The following is a 27,410-nucleotide window of genomic DNA, read 5'->3' as shown; positions in this document are numbered from 1 at the left end:
AGTGACGTTCCCGGGGTGCGGGGGTCCCGGGGTGCGGGGGTCTCTCGGTGTCCGGTGCTGCTCCGGGGGTGCGGGGGTCTCTCGGTGCACGGTGACGTTCCCGGGGTGCGGGGGTCTCTCGGTGCACAGTGACGCTCCCGGGGTGCGGGGGTCTCTCGGTGCACGGTGACGCTCCCGGGGTGCGGGGGTCTCTCGGTGCACAGTGACGTTCCCGGGGTGCGGGGGTCTCTCGGTGCACGGTGACGTTTCCGGGGTGCGGGGGTCCCGGGGTGCGGGGGTCTCTCGGTGTCCGGTGCTGCTCCCGGGGTGCGGGCTCAGCGCATGCGCGCCCCACGCGCCGTTCCCGCGCTCCAGAGGCCCCGCCCCCTCAGACCACGCCCCCTCACAGAGCCCCGCCCACATCGCGGCCCCCGCGCTCGCCCCGCCCCGCCAGGCAGCACTGTCCGCTCGCAGCTCCCTCCCCGCGCGGATGCGAGCGGAAGCGATCGAGGCGTTCGGCGCTCGGCTGGGCCGGCCCGAGCGCGGTTGTGCGCAGGCGCGCGGGGCGCGCTCCCTTTCTGCCTCGCGGGAGCCGCCATGGCGCCCGCGGTGAGTGAGCGCGGGGCCGGCACCGGCCGCCGCCGCCCCGAGCCCGCCCCCGCCGCCGCCGCGACACCCCCGCCCCGCCCCGAGCCCCCGCTGCCCCGCCGCTCGTCCCAGCCCCGCTGCCGGCCCCCGCCCGCCGTTCTCCGCGTGGCGCCGGGCCCGGCCCGCGCCTTCCCGGGTCCCCGCGCGCCGCCCGCCGCCCATCCGGATCGCGGCGGCGAGCGGCGGGCGAGCCCCGTTCCCGCCGCGCTGTTCCCGGCCTCCATCCGTGCCGGGGCCCTTCCACTCTCCGCCAGCCCCGAGCTCGGCCCGGCCCCTCCCCGCCGTCCCTCACGGCGCTCCCCCTCCCGTTCTCTCTCGCTCACCCTCGCTCTCTTTCCCCCTGCAGCAGAAGAAGCCTGCGGCGAAAGGTGGCAAGAAAAAGAAGCAGGTTCTGAAGTTCACGCTGGACTGCACGCACCCCGTCGAGGATGGCATCATGGACGCCGCCAACTTTGTGAGTTCGGGGCCTCTCCGGGAGCCGTGATGGCTGCGCCGCCCTCGGGGGTCTTCCCAGCGTGATGCTCCGCTCCCAGCGGCCCCGAACGTCCCTGGCTGTGCCTCGGCTCTGCCTTGCTTTTCTGAGGCCATCCCACGGGCGGAGGAAGAGGGAGTGCTGGGGTTGGGGGTGAGGTTGGGTGTGGGACACTTTGTATCTGTCTCTGCTGGGTGAGTTTGTGTCGTGGTGGGGCTGTGCCACGGCCATGGATGCTGCAGTTTGGGGTAATGAACCTGTGCCCGTCCAAACTGCACTCCAGCACGGGCCTTGGCCAGCCTGGGGCTGAGGGAAGCTCAGAGGAGCCTGAGCCCACTGTCCTGGCTGTCCCTTGGAGGGCAGGAACATGCCCCCCATGCCAGTCCGATCTGTCCAGGCCTGAGCCCCTCACCCAGGTGTGGCTTTGGTGGGGTGGACTAGCCCAGCCTGAGGAAGGGGCTGTCCCGAGCTGTGGGGACACTGGTGTCTGTTCCCCAGCTCCAGAGCACCAGGGACCAGCCAGCCTGTGGGGGCTGTGCCTGGCTGGAGTTGTGGCCCCGCTCACGGCTGTGTTCCTCCTGCAGGAGCAGTTCCTGCAGGAACGGATCAAGGTGAACGGCAAAGCGGGAAACCTGGGCGGGGGCGTGGTGACCATCGAGAGGAGCAAGAGCAAGATCACGGTCACATCAGAGGTGCCCTTCTCCAAGAGGTGAGGTGGGGCTGGCCAGAGCTGGGCCCATGGTCAGTGTGGCCGCAGATGGGCCTTGGCAGGGGATGACCGGTGTGCACTGTGGGCAGGAGCGGCTGGCAGGGAAGAGATGGCTCAGTGCAGGAGCTGTCCTGGAATTTGTGCTACCTGGCGCTCGCTGAGTGGCTGCTCTTCCCAGATGATAGATGAGAGAGGAATGTGTTGGATATTCCAGCTGGGAAGGCTGCTAGGCTGGGCAGTGAGGGGGACTGCAGCCAGAAGGTGCTGAATGGAGAATTTAGGGATATCTGCAGACAGGGTCTCTCAGATTGTTCCCTTTGTCTTCTGGGGCTTTGGTCCTCCTTGGGCTGACATCGGTGAAGTGTGGTTGTGCCACGGTGTCCCCGATTGTTCCCCTCGACCCGTGGTGCTCTGCCCACTTCTCCTGGCTGCCTGTCCTTGGGCTGGCAGCGGCAAACTGGGGTTGTGCCATGGCAGAGGTGGCTCAGGAGCTGGCTGGGAAAAGCAGAGCTGTGTGGGTGGTGGGCGTGCCCTGCCCTGTGAGCGCCTGCCTTTCTCCCAACGCTGTTGGTCCACGTTGCTGCCCCACCTGGCACATCCCAGCAGCGGGTATCCACCATCCCTGTGGAGATTCCCTCTGGGGCGGGCACAAGGCACTGGGGTCGCAGCCGTGTTGGGGCAAGAATGATCATCCCAGAGGACCCGTGTCATGGCACTGTGGTGTGATTCCCCTGGTTGCAGTGTTTCCTGGAAGGAGCTTGGCTAGGAGATGGCCAGTGGGATGTGTTGTTCCTGCTGGAGGTGGGAGCCCGGGGGAATAAAGATTTATTCGGCAAAATGCCACGTGGGGGGCTGGCAGGGGCCAGAGGGGCACTGCTGTCAGCCATGCCTCTCCCACAGGTACCTCAAGTACCTGACCAAGAAGTACCTGAAGAAGAACAACCTGCGGGACTGGCTGCGCGTGGTGGCCAACAGCAAGGAGAGCTACGAGCTGCGCTACTTCCAGATCAACCAGGATGAGGAGGAGGAGGAGGAAGAGGATTGAGCCCCGCCGCCGCTGACGGCCATTTTGTACAGTTTCACTTTTCTGCAATAAACAGCGGCAGAGTTGTTCATAGCCCGTGCTGGGTGGCGGCTGCGGGGGGCGGTTTTGGGGGGGATTTGGGGTTTTCGGGGAGCGGCAGGCGGGGGGCGTGGCCAGGGGCGTGGCCCGGCCAGCGGGGCGTGGCCAGGGGCGGGGGGCGTGGCCAACTCTCGCCATCTTGGCGCGGAACGGCCGCACCCGGCTCGGCCCCGGTGCTCGGCCCGGGGCGGGCGCTGCCCCGCCCGGCATGCGGGGCCCGCCGGCCGCCCGGGACCTGCTGGACGACGCGGACAACGAGGAGGACGTGTCGGGTAGGCGGTGGTGACGGCGGGCGGGGGGCACGGGCGGGGCAGGGGCGTCGCTCCCCGCGGTCCGGCCGTGCCCAGGGCGATCCCCGCGGTCCGTGCCCGCTCCTCCTCGGTAGCCGGTTCCCCCTCCTGGAGGCCGGCTGGTTTCCCGGGATGGGCTTGCTGCAGCGGTGCCCACCCTGCCAGCCCTAAACCAGCACAGCATGAATCAGTGAATCATGGAATCGCAGGATGGTTTGGGTTGGAGCGATGTTAAAGACCCAATTCCGCCCCCTGCCATGGGCAGGCACACCTTCCACTAGAGCAGGTTGCTCCAAGCCCTTCCAACCTGGTTTTCAACGCTTCCAGGGATGGAGCATCCAGAGCTGCTGTGGACAGCCTGTACAGGGCCTCTCAGAGGTCGAGAGGCCAATATGTCCTGACCGCCCCAAAGTGGTGTTGCTGTGTGAGCTCATAAATCAAAAATAAAAATATAGGCCTGAAGCCGTGTGGAAACTGGCTGGGATGCACTGGGTTTGGGGAGATAATGATGGGAAGGGGAGGTGTGCAGTAGCATCAGTACCTCTGCCCAGGGCCTGAGCTGGTGTGAGTAGCCCAGAGCAACCTGGCACCTGTGGCATCCATTTTCCTCATGCACCCTTCCTCCTCCACTGCCTGTGTTCTTGTGAGCCCTGCCTGGGGGTCGGAAAGGTGACATCAAGTGCTCCCCCAGTGTCTGCAGGAGCAGCAGCACACGGGATGTCCCCATGGCCATCTCTGAGAGCGCAGTGTGGGCTGCCCACACCTCCGTGCTGGGTGTGAGTGGCAGGAGGATCTGGGCATGGGAAGAGCTGAGGCTGGTGCTGCTGAGCAAGACCCTTGAGGGGCACCAGTGGAGCAGCTGCCAGTGTGAGGGTCTGCAGGAGAGGCCACAGAGCTTTGTGTCTTGTGGCCTGAAGCTGCTGCTCAGGTGTGCTCCTCTGTCATGGCTAGCATGGTGTCCTGTGCCATCTGTCCATGTGAGCTGTCCCTTTTGTCCTCAGAAGAAGATGATGGGGTGCTGGAAGCATTGGATGAGTTTTTTGCAGAAGACCAAGTTGTGGTACAGAAAAAGAAGAAATCCAAGAAGCTGAAAGATGGCAAGGCTGCCAAAATCAAGAGGAGGAAGAAGGAGGTAACACTGCATTTTCTCACGCTGGGCTGAGGCTCTTCAGCTGTGGTGCAGAGGCAGCAACTCAGAGTGCTGCTGGCAAGCACCTCTTGGGTCTCTGTGGGTTGAAAGAAGGGTCCTTATTGGGGTTTTCCTCACTGAGTAGGTGCTCTCCCAGCCTGGGGAGGTCACCCTCTTGCCCCTGGTGTATCTTTCCCAGCTTGGCTGCTCAGGAGTGGCAATGTCCCCTGCCAGTGGCCTCTGGGGAGCAGCAGGGGGGAGAAGGGGCCTCCTGGCAGTGCGGCAGGCACCTGCCCCACAGGAGCATCTCGGCTCTCGTGGGTACACTGGTGTGTGCAGTGGTACTGTCTGACCCCATGTGCTGAGGTCCTCCTGCTCAGCACCTGGGGACAGCAGGAAATCTGGCTGCCATGAGCTGCACCACCACGGCACCTGGGGCTCATATTCCAAGGAGGGAGATGCAAACCACCCTGCTGGGCCATGGCTGGGGCAGGGCTTGGAGGTTTCTGTGGGTGCTGATGTTGGCTGCACTCATTCTACCTGTGTGCAAGGGAGATGGTCCAGGGGCCTCGAGGACTTGGCACATGGAAGGGCTCTCGGGCCTTCTGTAGGAAAACAACGGTGAGGATTTGTGTCCCCAAGGGTCAGGCCTGAGGCTGCAGCGGAGGTGTGCTGCTGGGCTGAGAAGGCTGTGTGGCCCTGCTCACTGCTGCTGTGCCACATGGGCTCTGCTTCCCACCATCCCGTGCCCAAGGCAGTGCTGGACATGAGGCCAGGAGCAGACATCTTGTGTGCTGGCCCTTTTCCTGCCTAAATGTAGACAGGCTGCTGGGAAGAAAGGGTGAGCAGTGATGGTTCCTCAGCCCCCCATTTCCCTTGCTGGGGCTGGGGAGAAGCTGCTCACCCAGCACAGCTGGGCACGTGCCCCCCTTGCCAAGGGAGCTGTAAACAGATCTGCTGGATGAGGTATCACACTGAAGTGCTTGTGCTATGGGCAGTGCTGTGATGAGCTGCTGGTCTAAAGACAGGTGATTCCATCCCGCACTGCCTCTTGCTGTCGTGGCCCCAAGGAAGCTTGTTTCTGTCGTGGCCATGGTGATGTTCTCTTTCTGCAGATACCACACAGGCTCTCTGCCCCCTCTACTTCTCCCTATCCTAGGCACAATTTTTATCCTGTGCTGTTTTCTGAGAGGGGAAAAATAAAACACAACTCCAAGGTATTTTCACTTCTGCCCCTTTGCTGTTGCTGCAGACCTGCCTGATCCTTGCAGCTGTCTGTGCTGAGCTTGGCTGCTGCCAAGCTGGGGACGAAGAGGAAATAACAGGCTGAGAGGCCCCATTTTTTAAAATGAATGCCTTGTGTGGGCAGCTCTAACCAAGTTCCACCTGTGGGAGACTGTCCCCTCATCTGTCAAAACCGGGGAGAAGCTGGTGCTGGAGCTGTAGGTTGGCATGAAGCAACACCCTGGCTGCCCTCGGGGTCAGGGGGTAAAAGATGGAAGGCTTTGAATGGGGCTTCCTTTTCCTCAACTTCTCCCGAGTTGTGGAGGCAGATGAGCCTTACCCTGTGGTGTGAGGCCAGTGCCTGTGCTCGCTGTGGTCCCCGGGCTCCTCGGGGCTGCCACGGGAATTCGCTGGCAGCAGCCGCAGTGGAGCTGGAGGCCACGCACAAATCATGGAAAAAAATCCACGTGGAACAGCCGGGCTGTGCCTGGAACCTCAGCACAGGCAGATGAAGGGCCTTGGCAGGGAAGGCAGCGGAGAGGGAGATTCAACCTGTACTGCAGCAGTTCCCATGGAAACCAATTATCCTGTGCCCAATTCCAGCTGTTCCCAACTCCGCTGAAGCAGCGGCGCGGGCTGCTCCGAGCTGGAAGGACCGGCCAGCAGGGAGGGAACCCCGGGGAGCAGCTCCTGGTGGGCTGGTGGCTCCAGGCAGGATGGGCAGAGGGAACCGGGATCAGCCTGGGAAGGGCTGGTGGGGCTGGGCACTGTGCTGGCTGGAGCTTGAGCCCTGGTGCTTCTCAGTGCCTCGAGGGACTGGGTGGCATCTAGAGGGACTTGGACAAGCGAGGAGGAGCCTGTGGGAACCTCATGCAGTTCAACAAAACCACGTGCAGGTGCTGCACCTGGATCACAGCAACCCCTGATATCCATCCAGGCTGGGCAAAGAGAAATTGAGAGCAGCCCTGCTGAGAAGGATTTGGGTGTGCTGGTTGGTAGGAGGCTGGGCATGCCCTGACCGTGTGGGTTGGCAGCCCAGGAAGTTACCAGAGTGCTCTGCCCAGCAGGCAGCCACATTCCTTGGGATGGTGATTAGTTGTGCTACCCTCAGTGTTGTGTAGTGGGTCATGATCTCTCCAGAAATAAACAAAAATATCCCCTGGGCAGTCCCTGCTCTGGTTTTCCAGGACAGTGCAGCCATCAGAACCTGCTCCTTTCTGACTCTGGGGAAGCAGAATTAATCCATCCGCTGGAGATGGCTGGTTTCATGTGGGAGGAGAGTGAAGTGGGGACAGGCTTGTTCTTCACTGTCCCTTTCTGTTTTAGGGGAGCAATGATGAAATGTCAGAAAACGAAGAGGAGATTGAGGAGAAATCAGAGAGTGAAGGGAGTGACTATTCTCCCAACAAAAAGAAGAAGAAAAAACTGAAAGACAAGAAGGAGAAAAAGCCAAAACGAAAGAAGAAGGATGAAGAGGAGGATGACAATGAGGATGGAAGTTTAAAGGTACAGAAGACTTCTTTACTCTGAGCTGGTCCTAGTGCCTGAGGCCAGGCTTGGACAAGGGGAGTTGAGGGTTTAAAGAGAAACCCTTGGGTTTGGCAAGGATGAGGCTGCAGGTGAATGACTGGCACAGGAGAAATTCTCTTTCCTTGGTACTTATCTTGAGTGCCGGGAGAAGTTGAGTTTCTTGGAGCTGTGAAACTTGCCGAGACCTTGTATAGTGTTACATGGGGGGAGCATTTGCATGGTGCCATGTTAACTTGTTTCTTGGGACTGCATGAAGCATTAATTTGTTAAGTGCTTGCGTGTGCTGTTTCATAAATCCCAGAAACAAATCCCTGCATATCACTGACCAGGGAGATACGGAGCACATGACAGAGCCAGCCTTGTGCTGCTCATCTGCAGAGCCGTGGCTGTTTGTGTTAATGATGACTCTCTAAATCTCCAGGAGCCCAAGAGCTCGGCCCAGCTCATGGAGGAATGGGGTCTCGATGATGTAGATTATGTTTTCTCAGAAGAGGATTACCATACTCTGACGAATTACAAGGCTTTCAGCCAGTTCCTCAGGTAGGGAAATGTGGACCTGGTGGTTGAGATTTGGGCATTGCTCAGTCAGCAGATGAATTGTGAAGTCAGTTCTGCATCGCCAGCTCCTTGTTGCTTCTTCCTCCCAACTCAGTCCTCAGAACTCCATTTATTTGGAGGATTGACTGGAAAACAACGGAAGCACTTGTCTCTCCTGCTCTCCAAAGCCCCATATTTTGTGTATGCTTATTTGAAGAGTTTCATGAGAAAAACAGTGTTAATGAATTTCTGCTTGTACCATGAGCCTTTCAGAGCACAGCAGGTATTTGAGGGAAGGGAACTCTCTGAGGAGATTTAGGTGCCCCCCTTACATATATTTACTTAAGGAAGCTCTGATTTCTGCTGCCTCCCCCTGAAACTCGTGCTGGGAGGCACCGCTGCTGGGAGCAGACACACAACACAGTGCTGCTAAACGTGGTTCTCCCTCTCCCCTGCCCCGCAGGCCTCTGATTGCCAAGAAGAACCCCAAGATCCCCATGTCCAAGATGATGACGGTGCTCGGTGCCAAGTGGCGAGAGTTCAGCGCCAACAACCCCTTCAAGGGCAGCTCGGCGGCGGCGGCGGCGGCAGCCGTGGCTGCGGCTGTGGAGACTGTCACCATCGCCCCGGCGCTCCCCGCCAGCCCCCAGCACTCTGCCCTGCCCGCTGTCGTCAGGAAGGCCAAGACCAAGGAGGGCAAGGGTGGGTGCCACTTGTGGGGGGCTGCTCTGCCAGCAGAGCTGGTGCAAGGCTGCAGAGCACAAGCTTCAGCAAACCTGGGAGGAACAGAGGGTGCCAGAGTGCTGTCTGCAGCTCCCGTTGTCCTTGAGATCCTTGAGATCCATGGTAGATTGAGCCTCTGGGTCTGCTGGATGTTTGGCACTTTGTGGCAATTAATTAAGTAGTAAGAAAGTAGAGGGATCTCCCTTTGTGCCGTGTTCTGCCTTGGGAAGTTGCTGTTATAGTGTGCTGGGGGGTGATTTGGGTGACAGTTGTTTGCAGAGTACCAGACAAGTTTTCCATTTCTTCAGGTCCAGGTGTACGGAAGAAAGTCAAGGGCTCCAAAGACGGGAAGAAAAAGGGGAAAGGGAAAAAGATGGCAGGCTTGAAATTTCGGTTTGGAGGAATCCCCAGCAAAAGGAAAAAGGGCTCCTCTGTAAGTTCTCAGGGCTTTGGGTCTGGGAGGGAAGTACTGGGACAAGCTCTTGTTGGGGATGGGGCGCCCACCCCATGTCAGGGTGTCACAGCCTCAATTTTGCCCCTCCGTGGGGCACCAGGCCCTGATCAGCACATCCACTTCCACCCGTGTCCAGGCTCAGGTTTGTGAGACTCGTGTCTGGCCACAGCTTTTGCTAAAATCACATGAGCCTGTTTACTTCCAGCAGTGCGGGTGATAATGCCATCATTTCAGATTTAATTCGCAAAGGAGTTCTTCGGGGCTTGAATTGCAGCTGAACCGTGCATCACAGAGAATTCTGGGATGCTTTAATTGCATTAGCAGGGTCTGCCCACGGCAGCTGGAGTCCCGTGGCATTGCCTGGGATGCCACAGCACACTGGGCTCTTCTCAGTGCACCAGTATCAGGAGTGTTTCAAGGAGTTAGCAGCATTTAAAAGAATAATTTCCTGAGATAACAAGTGACAGGGGGTGGGGCTCTTCTAGGTGTTGATAGTATTATTCAAGCCCCCTCAGTTCACTGTGTTGCAGTTCCAGCTCTAATTTCCAGAACACAACCTGTTTGCAAGCACATCTGTGTGTTGAAGGCTGAAGGGCAGGAGCCACTCATTGCTGCAGATTTTTCAATTATGTATCACAAAACATTCCTCCCGTGCTCTAGAGCCACACATTCACCTTCCAGACAGTCACAAAGAGCTCCTGCAGCTGGAGCCTGAGTGCCTGGTTAGGTGTGTCAGGATTTGCATTTTTGACTCTCCCAAGTAAGGGTTCAGATGTATTATTGTGTTTTAACTCCATGGAATGCTGGGCTTGTTTTGACTCCTTTCACGCTGTGGGAATGCCAAGTGGGAATGCCTGCATGCATGGACACAGGAGGGATGGCACGGCTGAAATGGGTGTCAAAAGAGAGAGAGGGAACAAAGTTCTGCCAAGGACTGGAAAAAGGGGCCTTTGGATGCACAGGATGGGAGTATAGGGTTGCTCCTCTCCAGGGGAACACAGTGCCAGCACTTGGACTGGGTGTGCTTTGCTTTTTCCCTCTGCAGAGCGAAGAGGAGGAACGGGAAGAATCTGACTTTGACAGCGCCAGCATCAACAGCTCCTCCATGCGCTCCGAGTGCTCAGCTGGCCTGGGGAAGAGAGGGAAGAAGAGGAAAAAGAAAAAGAGGAGTAGGCCATCCTTTGTACTCTGTTCCTGTTCTGTTTGGATTTCCCTGTTCAGCTGGTGCTTCCCTGGCCCGTGCAGCGCCGGGCTGTGTCTGCCCCTGGCTCGGAGGCAGAGGATGTGCTTGTGTCTGTGCCTGTCTGTGTGAGTGGACTGTGAGGTGCTCTCTTGGTGTCCAGGCCCTGCTGCTGGGGGCTCGTGCCTGCAAGGAAGTTTGTGGGGTTTCCAGGGAAGTGATTTTCTGAGGAGCAGCCCCTGGAGAGATGTGGCTTGTGGCAAGCTCCCAGCAGAGCAGGGTGAGAAGGTGTGGAGACGAGGGATGTTGTGTCTGTGTGAGGTGTGCAGTCAGGCAGAGGCAGCTGGCAGGGCTGTGGTAGCGTTGCAGGGGTAGGGAGGCATGTGAACCTTGGAAAGGATCTGTCAGGATCTGCCAGTGGCTGTGTGGCCACATTTGTGTGTGTGTCCCTTCGTCCCTTCCCAGGTGGATATTGTGCCATAGCACCTCTGTCCTTGTGCTGCTCTGGAGGGCAGCCCCCTGTGCTGAGCACGTTGCCTTTCTGTCTTGTGTCCTTGTTTGGCTGAGCATTGTTTGAGATGAGATATTTCAGATCCAGGCACATCCTTTGGCTTCTTAGCTTTTCTGATGGATTTTTGCTTCCAAGAAATGGAAGGGCAGCTTCTGGGCTGGTGATCTGTTAGGGTGTGACACTGGCCAGCCTCCACATTGGTCAGCGAGGCTGGGCTGGCTGGCTAGCCCCATGTCTTGTGTGTGAAGGGCATTGCTTGTGGCCTTGTGAGGACCCTGGTGCTGGAGGTAGGCAGCTCCTGCTGCGTGCTGGAGGAGTGGAAGGTTTGAGTTCCATGTCAGGAGTTTGTGGCAGAGCTGGGAATTGAGATGAGCCATTCTGGCACTTGCAATGCCTCGTTCCTCCGCTCCTTTTCCCTTCCATGATGTGTTGAGAGTGCTCCTGCCTCTGTGCCAGGGAGCCCTGAGGAAGAGCAGAGTAGTCCCAGGAGAGGAGTCCTGTCCTTGGCCGTGTCACCCTTGCATGGTGCGTTTGCAGCTGGTGCTGGTGCCTGGGGAGGTTTCTCTGACCGGCCTCCCTTGCAACCTCTCCAGGTTCTGGCATTCTCCATTGAGAGCCTGAAGGAACCAAAGGATGATACAGTGTGGAGAGAGAAAGAGAGACAGAGGTGAGATGATGCTGTGTGCAAAGGTGAACTGTGGTGCTGAGGGACAGAGAGGTAGTGGGAATTAACAGGAGGGGTCTGAGGTGAAATGCTGTCCTTATTTCCTTAACTGTATGGTAGAGGAGCAAGTGTCCCATTCCCTCCGGGAGAGCTGGCTGCTCTGCCACCCCTCTGACTGTCACCTGTCCCTTGCTTGCAGTTGAAGAGGGGGACGGGTACGAGACCGACCACCAGGACTACTGCGAGGTGTGCCAGCAGGGCGGGGAGATCATCCTGTGCGACACCTGCCCCCGCGCCTACCACCTGGTGTGCCTGGACCCCGAGCTGGAGAAGGCCCCCGAGGGCAAGTGGAGCTGCCCCCACTGCGTGAGTGGGGTCGGGGCCCCTCGGGAGTGGGTGGCCTGCTGGTGGAAACCCTGGGTGTTACACTGGTGTGCTTCCCCAGGAGAAGGAGGGCATCCAGTGGGAGCCGAAGGAGGAGGAGGAGGAGGAAGAGGATGGTGGCGAGGAGGAGGAGGAGGATGACCACATGGAGTTCTGCCGGGTGTGTAAGGACGGAGGGGAGCTGCTGTGCTGCGACACCTGCCCGTCCTCCTACCACCTTCACTGCCTGAACCCGCCGCTGCCGGAGATCCCAAACGGTGAATGGCTCTGCCCACGCTGTACAGTGAGTGTTACAAGCATTCCCATTCCTTACTCTGTCCCTGCTCCCACACCTGCCTGGCCTGCCAGTGGCTCTCTGGCTGCTGCTGTCCCTCGCAGCCCTGCCCTCTGCCCCAAACCCCTCCCTGAGGAGTGTTGCTGCCAGGTGCATGTGCCTGAGGGCGCAGGGTTGGCTCTGGAAGGCTCTGCTGCCTCTGTGGTCTCCCTGTGAGAATTGCTGGTTGGCATCCTGGCCTGGTTTCTGATGGGATGTCGAGCCTTTTTCCATATGTGGCCTATGGAGAGGGGCCTTTTCTGCCTGGTGGCAAGACCTGTCCCCGTGGGGGATGCAGAAGTGTCACGGACACTTCTCAGGCACTCTGTTCTGGCTGCTGTCTGCTTAGCCCCCTCTGCCCCTCAGTTCCCTGCTCTAGTTCCCTGTGGCTCCTGGCAGGATCTCACCTTAAACTCCTGCCCGTTTGCCTCTGTGTCCCCAGTGCCCTCCCCTGAAGGGCAAAGTGCAGCGCATCCTGCACTGGGCCTGGAGGGAGCCGCCGGCCGCCCCGCTGCCGCCCGTGCTGCCCGCCGCGGACCCGCAGCCGGTTCTGCCCCCGCCCAAGGTGCTGGAGGGGATCCCGGAGCGCGAGTTCTTCGTCAAGTGGGCAGGCCTCTCCTACTGGCACTGCTCCTGGGTCAAGGAGCTGCAGGTGAGCCCACGGGGCGTTGGTGTAGAGCCCCTGCCGGGCCTCTGCCCCAGCGCCCGAGGGCTGAGCGTGGCTCCCTCGTGCTGCAGCTGGAGCTCTACCACACCGTCATGTACCGCAACTACCAACGGAAGAATGACATGGACGAGCCACCGGCCTTTGACTACGGCTCTGGGGACGAGGACAACCAGAGGGAGAAGCGGAAGAACAAGGACCCCCAGTATGCCAAGATGGAGGAGCGGTTCTACCGCTATGGCATCAAACCCGAGTGGATGATGATCCACCGCATCCTGAACCACAGGTGAGGAGCCTGTGAGGGAAATTGTGCCATCCTTCTGCAAGGCCAAAACCTTGGGATTTCAGCTTCTGGCCTGTGCTGAAGTCTCTCTTGCAATTCCACCACCTTGGGCTGGTGGGATTTCAGCTTCTGGCCTGTGCTGAGGTTTGCTTCTGGGCTGAAGCTGAGGATGGAAGGGGATCCATGCTGCCTTATTTTGATTTCTGCTTTGTTGCACATTAAAAATAGCATTATAGCAAATTTTCCCAAAGGTGGATGCATGGTGTTGTTCCGGTCTTCCCAGTCGTGCTGTTTGGGTCCTGTTACAGCCCAACCATTCTGATGCTGATGGGGATGGTGCTGAGGGGAAGAGTTGGAGCATGTGGCCAACTTCCTTACAGAACCTTGACATTGATGTTTCTTTTCTGTAGAAGAAATTCCCTGTGAATGAGATGTGCTGTGCAGATGGGCTTTCTGCACCGAGTGGCTGGAGATATATCTTTGTTGAATTTCTACATTTCAAGTGGCAGCTTGAAATATCAAGGAGTAGCAGCAGCTCTGCTGGGAGGCTGTGTAGCAGGAAGGAACTAAAGCTGTCTGTCTGATTTTTGTCTGAGCTTTACCTTGTCCACTAAAAAGGCAGTGGGTTTCCCTGTGGGCACAGAGTCAGACTTGGAAGTGTGTTTATTCTGTTTTTAGTGCAAGCAGAACTTCCTAGAGTGGTGAATGCTGCAAGTGAGAGGGGAAGCACTGGTATCCATCCAGGCCTGGTGAAAAAGAGAAATGAGGTTGTTAGTGGAATGGAAAAGCAGCCTGTAAAGTTTAATGGTTTGACACCCTTAAAGATGAATAGGCATTTCTGCTGGAAATGTCAGTACTTCATGTTTTCCTACCTCAGTCTGGATGTCCTGGTGTGGTGGTGAAGGCAGAGGATGAAGTATCCAGCTCTGTGGAAGCAGATCACAGTGAGCTGCTCCCAGGGGCTGGTGACATTCCCTGATCAGTTTTCCCTGTGTTGCAGCTTTGATAAAAAGGGAGACATCCATTACCTGATCAAGTGGAAGGACCTGCCCTATGACCAGTGCACCTGGGAGATTGATGACATAGACATCCCCTACTATGAGAACCTCAAACTCCTCTACTGGAACCACAGGTATGAGCCCACAGCTGGGGGAGCTGGGCAGAGCCAGGGCAGCCCCTGCAGGAGTTTGGGACAAGGGGACACAGAGGTGCCCCCCTTTTGAGCACGGTAGCACTGCTTGCAGTGATTTCTCTTCAAAGAGCAATGGCCCAACATTGATGAAGGCTGGCCCTCCTGATGTGCCATTCTGGGGCTGCTGGGCAATCCCACCTGCTCGTTTGCAGCCTGTGCTGCCCTTCCCCTGTGTCTGCACTGCCATGACATCCATGGTCTCCATGGCCATGCTGCCTGTTTTGGGGGAAAACCACAGTACTCTGAGTTTGCTGTTCTTCATTCTGGAGACTTGTGTGGACTGTTGTGAGGGGAAAATCAATGCCCTGTTCGTGCCCCTGCTAACTGGACCAGAGGAGCTTCTGTGGGGAGAGGGACAGTGGAATGTGGGAGGTGTCTCTGTCCCTCAGCTCGGAGCTGGGAGAAGAGTGACCCCCTGCCATCCCTGATGTGTGCTGGCTGTCACAGGGAGCTGATGCTGGGGGAGGACACGCGCCCTCTGAAGAAGCTGAACAAGAAGGGGAAAAAGCTGAAAGAGGAGAAGCTGGAAAAGCCTCCAGAAACACCTCTTGTGGATGTGAGTGAGAGTGGTGGGGACAGTGTGGTGGCGTGGGAACCTGGAGGGAGGGTGGGCTGTCTGTGCCCTTGTCTTGTCATGCTGTCCTCCTCTGGTTCCTTTGGGGACCCTGTTTCCATTGAAAATTCTGGAGTGGTGTTGCTGTGAGGAGCCTGGGGGCTGGGCAGTGCCAGGGACTGTGTCTGTGTCTCCTTTGGAGCTGCTGGATGTTACAAACCCAGTGAGGGGTGTGCTTAGGTGTAGGGCAAGGAGAGGTAGGTGATTTTCACTGCTCTGTACCATGACTCTCCTTTCAGCCTACGGTGAAGTTTGACAAGCAGCCGTGGTACATCGATGCCACGGGAGGCACGCTGCACCCTTACCAGCTGGAAGGGCTGAACTGGCTGAGATTCTCCTGGGCACAAGGGACAGATACAATCCTGGCTGATGAGATGGGGCTGGGGAAGACGGTGCAGACTATTGTGTTCTTGTATTCCCTGTACAAGGAGGTGAGTGGGGCACCTGGCAGTCCCCGAGGTGGCTGAGAGCTGCTGGGTACGGGGAGAACAGCCTGGGCTCTGTCTTCCTGAGCAGGGCCACTCCAAAGGGCCGTACCTAGTCAGTGCCCCCCTGTCCACCATCATCAACTGGGAGCGTGAGTTTGAGATGTGGGCACCTGACTTCTACGTTGTGACCTACACGGGGGACAAGGAGAGCCGGTCGGTGATCCGGGAAAATGAGTTTTCTTTTGAAGACAACGCCATCCGCAGCGGGAAGAAGGTCTTCCGCATGAAGGTGGGAGCTGAGTCTGTGCTGTCAGTAGGAAGGGGAGAGGAGAATTTGACCTGGAGAGGGAGGCTGGTTAGATCCTTGATCAGCTTCCCACAGAGGGGAAGCATTGTTTACAAACGCAGAAAATTTGTGATGAGCTTTACTGATTTCTGCCAGAGCTTTTCTCTATCTGTTGCCCCCTGCTTGGTTCTGATATTGGGATGTTCTGCTGGCAGGACTCAGCAATGTGCCAGACAGTGCAGCCCTCCTCATCTTGGATCCCATGCAGCAGCAGCAAAGGTGGAGGCTGTCCTGTTGGCTGCTCTCTTATCCCAGCTTTTCTCTCCCTCTGTTCCTCCAGAAGGAAGCCCAGATCAAGTTCCATGTCCTGCTCACGTCCTATGAGCTGATCACCATTGACCAGGCAGTGCTGGGCTCCATAGAGTGGGCCTGTCTGGTGGTGGATGAAGCACACAGGCTGAAGAACAACCAGTCCAAAGTAGGTGGCAGGCATTTGTGAGTGATTTTTTTTTTTTCCCTCTCTTTTAACATCCCCTGGCATTAAAAGCACTTCAGCAGCAGCCTGGCTGCCTGACAGTCGTTGGACAGGCTATCGTGGAAGGGAATTGATCCCTCTCCTTCCTTTCCCCTTTACCTGAGGCTCAGTGCAGTCTGCAGCTCCTGGGATGTTCACTCCCTGGTGCAGGAGGAGACAAGTGGTGTGACCCAAGGATGCACAGATTACTGCCTGTGCTCAGTGGGAATGGCTGGGAGCAGGACAAGCTGGCACCCTGCTCTGCGTGCCCAGCATGGGGGTCACTGCTCAGTCTCCGTGTGCACCCTGCAGAGTCCCACAGTGACACATTGCTTCCTTGCACCCAAACTTATTTTTTTTCCAGTTCTTCAGAGTGCTGAATAGCTACAAGATCGATTACAAGCTGCTTCTCACAGGGACTCCGCTCCAGAACAACTTGGAAGAGCTCTTCCACCTGCTCAATTTCCTGACTCCAGAAAGGTTTAAGTAAGTTGTGCTTACCCAGGCCACCAGGGTGGTTCCTCACGAGCATTATCTCCTCTTGTGCCTTGAGAGCTCTGCCCTGGTTTTTAAGTCATAAAGCAGCAGATCCCTTTGCTTTCACCTGCCCCTGTTGCTTAGTGCCATGGGGGTCTGGCTGCTTCCACAGCAACCTGGAGGGGTTCCTGGAGGAGTTTGCAGACATCTCCAAGGAGGACCAGATCAAAAAGCTCCATGACCTGCTGGGTCCCCACATGCTGCGGCGGCTCAAGGCCGATGTGTTCAAGAACATGCCGGCCAAGACGGAGCTGATCGTGCGCGTGGAGCTGAGCCAGATGCAGAAGTGAGTGATTCCGGCCTTCCCCGGGGGGTCTGGCTTCCCCCAGCATGGTGAGGTGTCAGTGGGGATTGAGGGGTCAGAGGCACCCTGCTGGCCTGGGGCCTGCTGCAGGAAGCGTGTCTCACCAAGAGGTTTGTGCCATGTGGTTGGGCTGGGCCCTGTGCAGTCCTTGGGGCGTGGGAGGTTGGCAGTGTGGCTCTGCTGGCTCTGGGGGCATGGAGGAAACACTGAGGCTGAATCCCCTTCTCCCATTCCTGGCACTAGGACATAGCCTGTGCTGCTGGTGTGCCTGGGTCAGCCTGGAGCCAGCTCTGCCCCAGCTCTGGTTCTGCTAGGCTGACCTGTTCAGCTTCAGTGGCGTCTCCTGCAGCCCAGGGCACCTGCAGGAAGGGCCTGTCACTTCTTCCCCACCTGGTGGGCAGGAGGGCTTGGCTGGCATCAAGCAGAGGGTGGTGGTGGAGGTGCTGTGCCCCTCAGTCCATCCCACTGCCAGGGCTGTGATCCCCTCAGAGCAGCTGGAGACACCCAGCACTAGGTGCTAAATTGCTTTTAAAACCCTCTGAATGTTCCTTTTGCATCTCCAGTGACACTAGGGGGGTTTAATTCAGTGCCCTCCTGTTTGTGCCAGTCCCACACCTGCCCCAGCTGACACGGTGTCTGTCCCATCCTCCCTCCTGCAGGAAGTACTACAAATTCATACTGACAAGGAACTTCGAAGCCCTGAATTCGAAAGGTGGTGGGAACCAGGTCTCACTGCTCAACATCATGATGGACCTAAAGAAGTGCTGCAATCACCCCTACCTGTTCCCTGTGGCAGCTGTGGTACGTCCCCTGCCTTTGCACCCTTGGACATGTCTCAGTGTTGAGTGGCAGCTGCTTCCGTGATCCTGCTTTGGTTAACACTGTGGGTTTCCATGCGAGTGGTTTCATACAAGGACTTAGTTTTTTGTTTTGGAAATGCAAGTGAAGTTCTCCATGAGGTTAATGTGGGTTGTCCTTGTGGGCACTGACCATGCTGCCTTCACAGGAGGCCCCTGTGCTGCCCAATGGATCTTATGATGGGAATTCTTTGGTCAAATCTTCTGGGAAACTGATGCTGCTCCAAAAGATGCTGAAGAAGTTACGGGATGGGGGTCACAGAGTTCTGATCTTCTCGCAGGTGAGAGCAGGGAGGGATAATAATCAATCCATTTTTAAAGGAATTTTTTAAAATTATGTATGGGAAATTTGTGCTGGGAACAGACAGAAATAGGTGGAATAGCTGGTGACAGCTTCTCCACCAGGCAGCCATGGCAGTAATGGTGCAAGGGCTGTGTCCCAGCTCGCTCCTGAGGGACTGCCTGTCGTGTTTAAGAGCTCTGTTAACTCAGGACTGGAAAAAGGCAACAGTCACGAGGCTTCTCTTTAGGGAGGGACAGTCAGACACAATTCCTTCCTGCTGGCAGAGCTGCCTGTAGAAGATGAGATGCGAATGTTGCTGCCTGTTGGCTGTGCTTGCTTTTCTGACCGTGCTGTGCCTCCACCACCGAGGCCTCTGGGCTGTGGGCAAGGACCATGCTGGGGCAGGACAGCTCCCCAGGGGAGGCAGGGGTGTTTGGCCATGCAGACCCTCTCAAGCCAGGGTTGCCTTGCTCTGTAGATGACAAAGATGCTGGATTTGCTGGAGGATTTCCTGGAGTACGAAGGCTACAAGTACGAGCGCATTGACGGGGGCATCACCGGCGGCCTGCGCCAGGAGGCCATCGACAGGTTCAATGGTACTCACCTTCCTGCCTTGCTGAGGGGGCCGTGGGGGCATGACAGTGTGTGGCCAGCAGCAGTCATCTGCCAGTGCCCAGAGCTTGTGCCAAACTCGCTGGTCTGGCTTCCTATGGCACCGTGGGGCTGCTCGTACCACGCTGTTAAAACCTTTGAGTTGGTTCCCACAAGGAACCCTGACTGTGCCAGCAGCTGTTCAGCTGGAGGGGCTCCTGCCCTTCCCTCCAAGAGCTCAGCAGATGACAGAGCGTCCCCTGTGCTCTGCAGCTGGGTTCTGCAGCACCTGGCTCCCAGGGAGCTATGTGTTTTCACTCCTTGACACCCCTGCCTCTTGCTTGTGGGCTGCAGGAGCCATTCTGTCCCTCTGAAATGGTGCTGCTCCTCTCTGTGAGCTGTGCTTCTTTCTTTCTCACCTCTTCCCACCTCTGGGTTTGTCTTTCTCAGCTCCTGGGGCTCAGCAGTTCTGCTTCCTCCTCTCCACCCGTGCCGGTGGTCTGGGCATAAACCTTGCTACGGCCGACACTGTCATTATCTATGATTCTGACTGGAATCCCCACAATGACATCCAGGTTTCTGACTTTCTCTTTTCCTTCCTGTATAGTAAGTACCTCTCTGGCTATGCTCTTTGCACACCCTCAGTGGGATTCAGTATCTTCTCTTGTGAGCTGCTGACACTTTCTCCTGTGTTTGTGGGTGTTTCTGCTCAGCAGTCCCCTTCCCTCACCCTCTGGCCTCATCCCGGCCTCTCTGCAGTTTAGGAAACACCTGACATATAAAACTGCCTCCCCCTTGTGACAGTCTCACTTCTCCCTCATTCTTGTCCTCAAGTGGGTGCCTCTCGTGCAGCTTGGAGGGTGAGAAGCGTGGCCCTCGTGCCCAGCTGGCACGGTGCCGCCCTCGCCAGCTCCGTCCTCTGCCCGCAGGCGTTCAGCAGGGCTCACCGCATCGGGCAGAACAAGAAGGTGATGATTTACCGCTTCGTGACCAGGGCCTCTGTGGAGGAGCGCATCACCCAGGTGGCCAAAAGGAAGATGATGCTCACCCACCTGGTGGTCCGCCCAGGGCTCGGCTCCAAGTCGGGCTCCATGACCAAACAAGAGCTGGATGACATCCTCAAGTTCGGGACAGAAGAACTCTTCAAGGATGATGTGGAGGGTGAGGTGGGAATGCTCTGTGTGGGGCAGGGCCCTCTCTGAGCAGCTGGGGCTCACTCTTCTCTCCCTGTGCCCCAGGCATGGTGTCTCAGGGACAGCGGATTGCAATGCCAGATGCTGTTACCCCCTTCTCAGACACGCTGTCAACAAAAGGGGGTGCAGCAACCCCTGGCATGAAAAAAAAGCATGGTAGCACCCCACCAGGTGTGTAGCCTCTCTTTGCAGGCAGGGGGGACTCATCCCCCTCCCTGTCCCCTCACCTGAGCCTGCCTGGCTCTGGAGCGGACTGCCCAGCACCCTGATTCACACTGCTGTTCCCCTGGCTGTGCTCTCCAGGTGACAATAAGGATGTGGACGACAGCAGCGTGATCCACTACGACGACGCTGCCATCTCTAAGCTTTTGGACCGGAACCAGGATGCGACTGACGACACGGAGCTGCAGAACATGAATGAGTATCTCAGCTCCTTTAAAGTGGCTCAGTATGTTGTGAGAGAAGAGGACGGTGTGGTAATGTGATCAGTATCATGTCTTACAATCACCCCTTTGTACATCCCTCTGCATTCCCTCTGCTCCTTCCCCTGTCCCTGAGAGTGCTTGGCATGGGGCAGGACCCTCCCTGCTCTCTGTGCTCAGCCCCTTGTCTCTGGCTCTGCAGGAGGAGGTGGAACGGGAGATCATCAAGCAAGAGGAGAATGTGGACCCTGACTACTGGGAGAAGCTGCTGCGGCACCATTATGAGCAGCAGCAGGAGGATCTGGCCAGGAACCTGGGGAAAGGGAAGAGAATCCGCAAGCAGGTCAACTACAATGACACCTCTCAGGAGGACCAAGGTATGGCCACAGGTGCTGGGCTCCTGACCGGGCTCACGGGACAGACAGAGCTGTCACTTGGTGTCTCTCTGCAGTTGGTAGATTGCCTGGATCTGTACTTCCCAGATTCCTAAACTTTCCAGTGTAAAAATTTAATTGTTTTTTTTATTTGTTGGTCTGTAAACTCTACTTTTGCTGGAAGAATCTACAAATACGTGTCTGTGGGCAAAATATTTCAAATTCTGTTTTTGCTGCATAACAGAATGCTTATTCTGTAAAACCTGAGGACATGATTTCCTGTTGCTGTGTCCCCCTCTCCTGCTGCTCTGACCTGTCTAGCACATCCCTCCCAGGCAGGGTCTTCTGACCTGGCCTCCCTTGTGTTCTGCAGAGTGGCAGGATGAGCTCTCTGACAACCAGTCAGAGTATTCCATTGGCTCTGAGGATGAGGATGAAGACTTTGAAGACAGGCCAGAAGGCCAGAGTGAGTTGATGTGTTTGTTGATACTTCCTGGGATTTGGAAGCATCGGGAGTGTCTGGGTTGGAGGGACTGGTGTGCCCAGGGCTTCTGTCCCTGCTTTCTCTCAGGTGAGGAGCTTTCCAGGGCAGGGAAAGCAGCCAGCTTCTTCCTTGGCCTCTGCAGTGCTGTGGTCTGGTCCACCACGAGGACCAGGCATGGTCCCCCCTTGCCTGGGAAGGGCAGAGGAGTGTCCTGGCCTGGGGAAGGGTGGCTGGAAGGGACCCTGCAGCCTGGGCAGATGCTGTGGTGGGTTCTGCTCCCGTCAGGAGGGAGGGCAGGAAGCCTGGGGCACATGAGGTGTCTTTCCTCGGTGCCTGGCCCATCCATCACTGAGGCTGCTTGGCTCTAGGTGGCAGAAGACAATCACGGAGACAGCTGAAGACTGACAGAGACAAACCTCTCCCTCCTTTGCTGGCAAGAGTTGGGGGGAACATCGAGGTGAGCCTCAGCCAGAGCATAGCCAATGCTGTTGCTCCCGGGACATCAGTCCTGCTCCAGCAATGCCTGTCACAGCTGTGAGGCTCCAGGATGCTGCTGAGGCCACTCTGTGATCCCAGCGATGCCTTCGCTTCCTGCAGGTTCTGGGCTTCAACGCCCGTCAGCGCAAGGCATTCCTGAATGCCATCATGCGCTGGGGAATGCCACCCCAGGATGCCTTCAACTCCCACTGGCTGGTCCGGGATCTGCGAGGGAAGAGCGAGAAGGAGTTCAGGTACAGAAGTCCTGGCAGGCAGGCAGGGCTGGGAGCCTGCACCCCTTCACTGTGGGCTCTTTTTGGGGGGCAGTTTCATTGAGATGGCGTCTCTTGTTCCCTTCTTGGGTGTGAGACTTTCCTCACCCGTGGGTGACGGGATCATGTGTGTGCTGGGTTGAGCATGGAGGCCACAGGCCAGGACTGAAGTCTGGCTTCCCTGCAGGGCCTACGTGTCTCTCTTCATGAGACATTTGTGTGAGCCCGGGGCCGACGGCGCCGAAACCTTTGCGGACGGCGTTCCCCGGGAAGGGCTGTCTCGCCAGCACGTGCTGACTCGCATCGGGGTCATGTCACTAGTAAGGAAGAAGGTGAGTGAGTAAAATTATGAATGGGCCTTTTCAAGAATGTTCTGGACACTTTTCCCAATGGGGTGGGTGCAGCAGTCCTGCGCCTTGGTCACTCTGTGGGTGAGCAGCCTGGACGTGCCAACTCCGTGGCACCAGCTGGGAATGTCCCTGCTCTGTTTGACCTGACCACGTGTGTCTGTCCCAGGTTCAGGAGTTTGAGCATGTCAATGGGAAGTACAGCACCCCAGACCTGCTTCTTGAGGGCCCAGAGAGCAAGAGATCCAGCGAGGTTGTGTCTTCAGATCCCAACACGCCTGTCCCGGCCAGTCCAGCACACACACACACAGGACCAGGGGCCCTCGCAGGTATCCAGGGGGTTGTGGCTGGGGTCTGGCTTGGGAGGGAAGTGGGCCAAGACACCAGGAGGTTTTGCAGGTGTTTTACCCATTGGGCCCTGCTCAACAGCTTCCTGGCTTTGCTCTTCCTACAGACAAAACAGAAGCACAACTGGGGTTCCATGAGGAAAAGGACCTGGTGGAACAGAAGCCCAGAAAGGTGTCTGACAGCCAGGTGAGGTGGCTTTGTTCAGCATCTCCTCCAGGAAGTTTCCCCTGCTCTGCCTGTGAGCTTGGGGAACTCCCTAGGGAAGGGAGGGCCAGGCTGATCTGGAATGGATGCTTGGCATTTAGGTACCTGCAAGTGCCGAGGTGGAGAGTGAAGAGCACCCGGAAAGCTGTGAGAGCAAGGAGAGGCCAAGGAAAGAGAAGCAAGAGGATTGTGAGAAGGCTGAGCCTTCTTCTGAGCCCCTGGTGAAAGGTGAGGGCTCTGTATCTTCTGTGTGTCACTATGGAAAAACTGAATGTCACAAAGTCCTGCAGAAATTCCTGAAAAAAACAAGTTGTAAATTGCATGAAATGGTCATTTTGGGGGACATTTGTTCCTTCAGATGTCTCAAGAAAGAGGGAAAAACTAAATACGTTTATTTGATGAAGTGCAGAAGAATGTTCTCTTTGAAGTTCTTTGAGCATCTTGAACATACAAAGAATATAGTCACTTTACCCTAAAAGGGAAAGCCTGTCTGGATAAGTAGGTTGTTCCCTGCAGAGCATTTTCCATGTCAAGCATTTCTTGTAGGCCTGTTCCCTCCTGCAGACGAGGGGATTCAAGAGCAAGAAAAGCCTTTGGAGAAGGCGGAGTTGAGCAGCAGCCAGGGGAAGGGGGAGGATAAAGAAGTCAAACCAGGTGAGGCATGAGGCTTTGGAGAGAGAAGAGTGGAAGAATTCCCAGAGTGAGGCCAGTGCCTGGCACAGTGACAGAGTGTGCCCACAGGGTGGTGGCAAAGATGCCATCAGCACCAGCACCATTGGTGCTGAGGAGCCACGAGTGGGAACAAGAGCCTGTGGGGTGGGCACTGCCTGTGTTAATGGGACCTGCTGGGAGGGGTTGGTGGCTTTTGCAGCAGTGACTGGCTGTTGATGGGGCAGGGGTGACACCAGTGGCTCTAGTGGTGGAGCACAATTTAGGCCAATTCCTTCTGTTTGCCAAGCAGAGGATGGCAAGGAGGAGGAGAAGGAACCAAGCGATGCCCAGCAAAATGGTGACAAAGAGGAAGAGGAGGATGGAAAGAAGGATGACAGAAACATGAACTTCAGATTCATGTTCAACATTGCTGATGGTGGCTTCACAGGTAAGAGTGAGAGACGAGGTGTTGGCCTGTTCTGCAAAGCTGCTGCAGAGGCTCTGAACCTGTTCAAGGAATGTGACCCTTGTGATGGGCCATGGATGGGCTGGTGCTTTGCTGGCAGCAGCAGACCTGGGTCTGGGTGCTCCTGGGAGGTTCCATCACTCGCCCTGCCTGTGTGCTGTGCATTGACCTGCAGTCCAGCTGCCTGACCAGGCTGTCTCCCTTCTGCTTCTGCTTCCACAGAGCTGCACACGCTGTGGCAGAATGAGGAGAGGGCTGCCATGTCCTCAGGCAAGATCTACGACATCTGGCACCGCCGACATGACTACTGGCTGTTGGCAGGAATTGTCACGTACCCTTTGACCTGGCAGAGCGGGAGGCAGCGAGGCGAGAGAGGCTTCTCTGGGGGTGTTGGAGCTGGGCTGGTGCTGCAGTGATGAGCAGGGAGAGGGTTTAGGGCCTCGCTGTCGCTGTGGGGTGGTGGGCAGGCTGTTGGCTGGCTGGTTCTGCCCTTGACACTTCTCCCTTCCCAGTCATGGCTATGCCCGCTGGCAGGACATCCAGAATGACCCACGCTACGTGATCCTGAACGAGCCCTTCAAGTCAGAGATACACAAGGGGAACTACCTCGAGATGAAGAACAAGTTCCTTGCTCGGCGTTTTAAGGCGAGTGGCAGGTCCAGGGCTGGTGAGTCCTTGGCGGTGGGAGGACCAGAGCAGCACCCTGAAGCCAGGGGGGTTTGCCAGCAACTTCTGTGAACGAAGTGGGGAGTGGACTTTGTGAGGAGCTCCGAGGTTTACTGGTTTATAGTGGGGCAGGGTCTGGTCCTTAATCCTTCCTCTCCTGCACCTCCCAGTTGCTGGAGCAGGCCCTGGTGATCGAGGAGCAGCTGAGGAGGGCGGCGTACCTCAACATGACCCAAGACCCCAGTCACCCGGCCATGGCACTGAACGCACGGCTGGCAGAAGTGGAGTGCCTTGCTGAGAGCCACCAGCACCTCTCCAAAGAGTCCCTGGCTGGGAACAAGCCTGCCAACGCTGTCCTGCACAAGGGTGCGTGCCTGCAGGGCTGGGTGAGCCTGCTCTGAGGCTAGGGAGGGTTCCCCACCCTCACCTGGGGAGCCAAGCGGGGAGGTGCCCCCATCCTGTGTTCTCTCAGCCAGGAGCTGCCTGCTCCTCTCAGCTTGCTGGGTCTGGCAGGCATCCCAATACCTCCTGCTTTACTCGCAGTGCTGAACCAGCTTGAGGAGCTGCTGAGTGACATGAAGGCTGATGTGACACGCTTGCCCTCCATGCTGTCACGCATCCCGCCCGTGGCTGCCCGGCTGCAGATGTCAGAGCGGAGCATCCTCAGCCGCCTGGCCACCCGTGGAGGGGATCCAGCTGCCCAGGTCTGTGGGGACAGGCACAGAGCCCTCACTGTCAGGGTCATGGTCAGGTCAGGGCTACAGGCCCATGTCTTTTCTCCCTCCTTGCCTCCCCAGGGCTCCTTTGGCTCTGCTCCGATCTTCAACAACAATTTTGGGCCGAGTTTCCGTGGTCCGGGGCCAGGTGGGATTGTCAACTACAGCCAGATGCCTCTGGGACCCTACGTGACTGGTAGGTTGGGGTTTTGCTCTTGGGCAGAGCAATTCAGAGGGTGGATTTGGGTGGTCCAGGAGTGCTGCCAAAGGACAGTCGTGAGCAAGGTGTTTCCTCTGTCACCACAGATATTTAGCAGTTCCCATGATTTCCCCCTGCAGCTCCCACTCCTAGCTGAGGTAAGGCTGTGCTTCCTGCTCTCTGTGCTCTGTTTGCTGGGGAACATGAAGGGGTGGGGAGCTAAATAGAAGCTCCATTTTGGGCTGCCCCCCCAGTGCCAGTATCTGACTCTGGCCTCTGCCTCGAGCAGCCGCAGTGGAGGTGGGAGCAGATCCTCCCAAGTGGGCTTGGCATGTGGGGAGGGCCCAGATTTGGCTTCTGGACAGCCCTCCTCTCTTCTCACAGCAGCCCTGGGGGACAGGCCCCTGTCCCTGGCCACGAGCTGCTGTTGCCAGAGGTCGGCAGGGAAATTGTGCCAGCGTTGCCTGCGTGGAAGACAAGCTGCTGCCGGCTCTGCCGCGCTGTCCCGCTCCCGCTTCAAGTGTGCTTTGCCTGCTGCAGCCCCCGTGGGAGCGGCGGCGCTGGGGGTTTGTGTCCGTGTACATTTTTTGCACTTTCTTATTGAAGACTTGAAGAGTTTGTCTGGGCAAGGTGGGCTGAGGGGAGGGAGGGAGGGAGGGCTGGAGTTGCGGTGTTTGTCTGGTTGTGTTGGCAGGTGTAGGGGTGAGTGGAGGCCAGTGGTGCCATGTCCCAGCCGGCTGTGCTCCCCAGCTTCCCCCTAAGGGCCGTCTCTTCGTCCTGGTGGTGTTTGAGCGAGCCCACGCCCGTTGCTGCCCTGCTGGAATCCCCGGCACTGCTGTGGTGTGGCTGGGGCTCCACGTGTGCCGGGCTTGGGGGATGTGGGTGGGACAGAGGGGACAGCTGGAACTGGGATGGGGACGCCTCGAGCGTGGTGACACCGGCAGCCGTAAGCAACGCCCCTGCATCCGCTTCGTGCTCTGTGTGTCCCGGTTTCTGTTCTGTGTTTTAATAAATCCTTTGGGAAGGATGCGGTGGAGTCTGGCAGGGGAAGGGATGGGGGGGCGGCCTCGGGGGGGACTGGCCATGGTTTTGGTACCCCTGTTGTTCTGCACATGTCCACACACACACATGTGGTCCACAGACACAGACATCTACACACACACATGTGCACATGGAGCCACAGGGACATGCACACATGGCCACAGACAGACATGACAATATCTTGTGAATCTACACAGATACTATAACCTCTGCATGGTGCACATGTCTACATCACCCCCACACGTGTACCTCTTCATATACAGCATGTGTAGATCTCTGTCCATATGTCTACATCACCCCCACACGTGTACCTCTTCATATACAGCATGTGTAGATCTCTGTCCATACGTGTAGCTAGACATAGAACTGTTTTAGATCTATATGTGTGCATATATATCTTTAGGTGAGCATACACAGCTATAAATACTGATTTATTTAGGTACTGCTATGCGGGTGTGTACCTGTGTATCCACACCTGTATATTATACAGGTCTATATAATGTATTTGTGGTTTTAATAGATGTGTGTGTACATATATACTTGTGAGTGTGTGTGTGTGTGTAGACACAGGTACGGGTAGATAACAGATATATGTAAATAGGATAGATCTATACATGGTATGGACGTATAGATCTATATTTACAGAGGTAAATACATATATGTAGATAAACATATATATACATACATGTATGTATATACACATGCATGTAAGAATACACATACATGTATGTTTTTTATTTGAATATATGCTCATGCATACACATGCATGTGTAGGTTATCTACACATCTCTGTATGGCTCTATAGGTGTATTGATCTTTGTGTATGTGTACACAGACAGACATGTAATTTTCATATATTTATACATAAATGTAGATGCAGGTAAAGGTATATAGCTGTCCTAGACAGAGATAGTATATGTGTATATATGTACATAGAGACACATATGTATTTGTTATTTCACACATATATATCTATGTATGTTTCTGTCTGCACACAAACACTGATGTAGTTCTGTAGACAGAGGTACATGTATAGGTAAAGCTGTAGAGGTTTAGCTGCAGGTAAATCCATGTACCTAAAGGTGGAGGGGTATGGATGTGGGATGTGTGCACACTGACTCTGAACCA

The 27,410-nt window shown here is 56.6% G+C and overlaps 2 protein-coding genes across 6 annotated transcripts; both read left to right on the top strand.

Annotated features, from left to right (window-relative positions):
- Positions 1–432: 432 nt before the first annotated feature.
- On the top strand, positions 433–2,925 carry RPL22 (ribosomal protein L22). Its single transcript, XM_030289293.3, has 4 exons — positions 433–588; positions 974–1,081; positions 1,684–1,808; positions 2,709–2,925. Exons 1-4 carry the CDS (start codon positions 577–579, stop codon positions 2,851–2,853), a joined length of 390 nt encoding a protein of 129 aa, XP_030145153.1. The 5' UTR covers positions 433–576; the 3' UTR covers positions 2,854–2,925.
- A 95-nt stretch (positions 2,926–3,020) lies between these two features.
- CHD5 (chromodomain helicase DNA binding protein 5) lies at positions 3,021–26,268 on the top strand. Of its 5 annotated transcripts, XR_012051704.1 has the most exons (43): positions 3,022–3,203; positions 4,223–4,353; positions 6,901–7,080; positions 7,526–7,644; positions 8,105–8,343; positions 8,673–8,797; positions 9,864–9,987; positions 11,373–11,539; positions 11,619–11,840; positions 12,313–12,522; positions 12,609–12,820; positions 13,818–13,949; positions 14,457–14,565; positions 14,862–15,053; positions 15,139–15,339; positions 15,677–15,814; positions 16,215–16,336; positions 16,500–16,673; positions 17,351–17,492; positions 17,698–17,829; positions 18,310–18,427; positions 18,873–18,997; positions 19,352–19,583; positions 19,661–19,786; positions 19,919–20,091; positions 20,240–20,414; positions 20,785–20,877; positions 21,264–21,352; positions 21,493–21,626; positions 21,832–21,976; positions 22,161–22,320; positions 22,446–22,525; positions 22,645–22,771; positions 23,090–23,197; positions 23,505–23,642; positions 23,883–23,991; positions 24,173–24,305; positions 24,497–24,692; positions 24,870–25,030; positions 25,124–25,238; positions 25,349–25,399; positions 25,626–25,807; positions 25,936–26,268. XR_012051704.1 is itself a non-coding variant. In XM_030289547.4 (42 exons), the coding sequence occupies exons 1-41, from the start codon at positions 3,140–3,142 to the stop codon at positions 25,354–25,356; spliced, it is 5,877 nt and encodes a 1,958-aa protein (XP_030145407.4). In that variant the 5' UTR covers positions 3,021–3,139; the 3' UTR covers positions 25,357–25,399; positions 25,626–26,268. The 5 variants fall into 5 exon arrangements, 4 of the variants coding, with proteins under 4 accessions (XP_030145407.4, XP_030145406.4, XP_030145405.4 ...); XM_030289547.4 differs by having other exon boundaries at positions 3,021–3,203; positions 4,226–4,353; positions 25,626–26,268; XM_030289546.4 differs by having other exon boundaries at positions 25,629–26,268.
- The last annotated feature ends 1,142 nt before the right edge of the window (positions 26,269–27,410 follow it).

This window comes from Taeniopygia guttata, chromosome 21 (assembly GCF_048771995.1).
Source record: "Taeniopygia guttata chromosome 21, bTaeGut7.mat, whole genome shotgun sequence".
Taxonomy (NCBI): domain Eukaryota; kingdom Metazoa; phylum Chordata; class Aves; order Passeriformes; family Estrildidae; genus Taeniopygia; species Taeniopygia guttata.
This window is presented reverse-complemented; position numbering and strand designations above follow the sequence as displayed.

Excerpts from the sequence above, each read along its gene's own strand:
- CHD5 (XM_030289546.4), top strand. The coding sequence starts at position 3,140 with ATGCGGGGCCCGCCGGCCGCCCGGGACCTGCTGGACGACGCGGACAAC. Across the intron at positions 18,998-19,351 it reads ATCCCCACAATGACATCCAG|GCGTTCAGCAGGGCTCACCG; the intron begins GTTTCTGACTTT and ends CTCTGCCCGCAG. Across the intron at positions 22,526-22,644 it reads GAAAGGTGTCTGACAGCCAG|GTACCTGCAAGTGCCGAGGT; the intron begins GTGAGGTGGCTT and ends CTTGGCATTTAG.
- RPL22 (XM_030289293.3), top strand. Across the intron at positions 1,082-1,683 it reads TCATGGACGCCGCCAACTTT|GAGCAGTTCCTGCAGGAACG; the intron begins GTGAGTTCGGGG and ends TTCCTCCTGCAG. Across the intron at positions 1,809-2,708 it reads GAGGTGCCCTTCTCCAAGAG|GTACCTCAAGTACCTGACCA; the intron begins GTGAGGTGGGGC and ends CCTCTCCCACAG.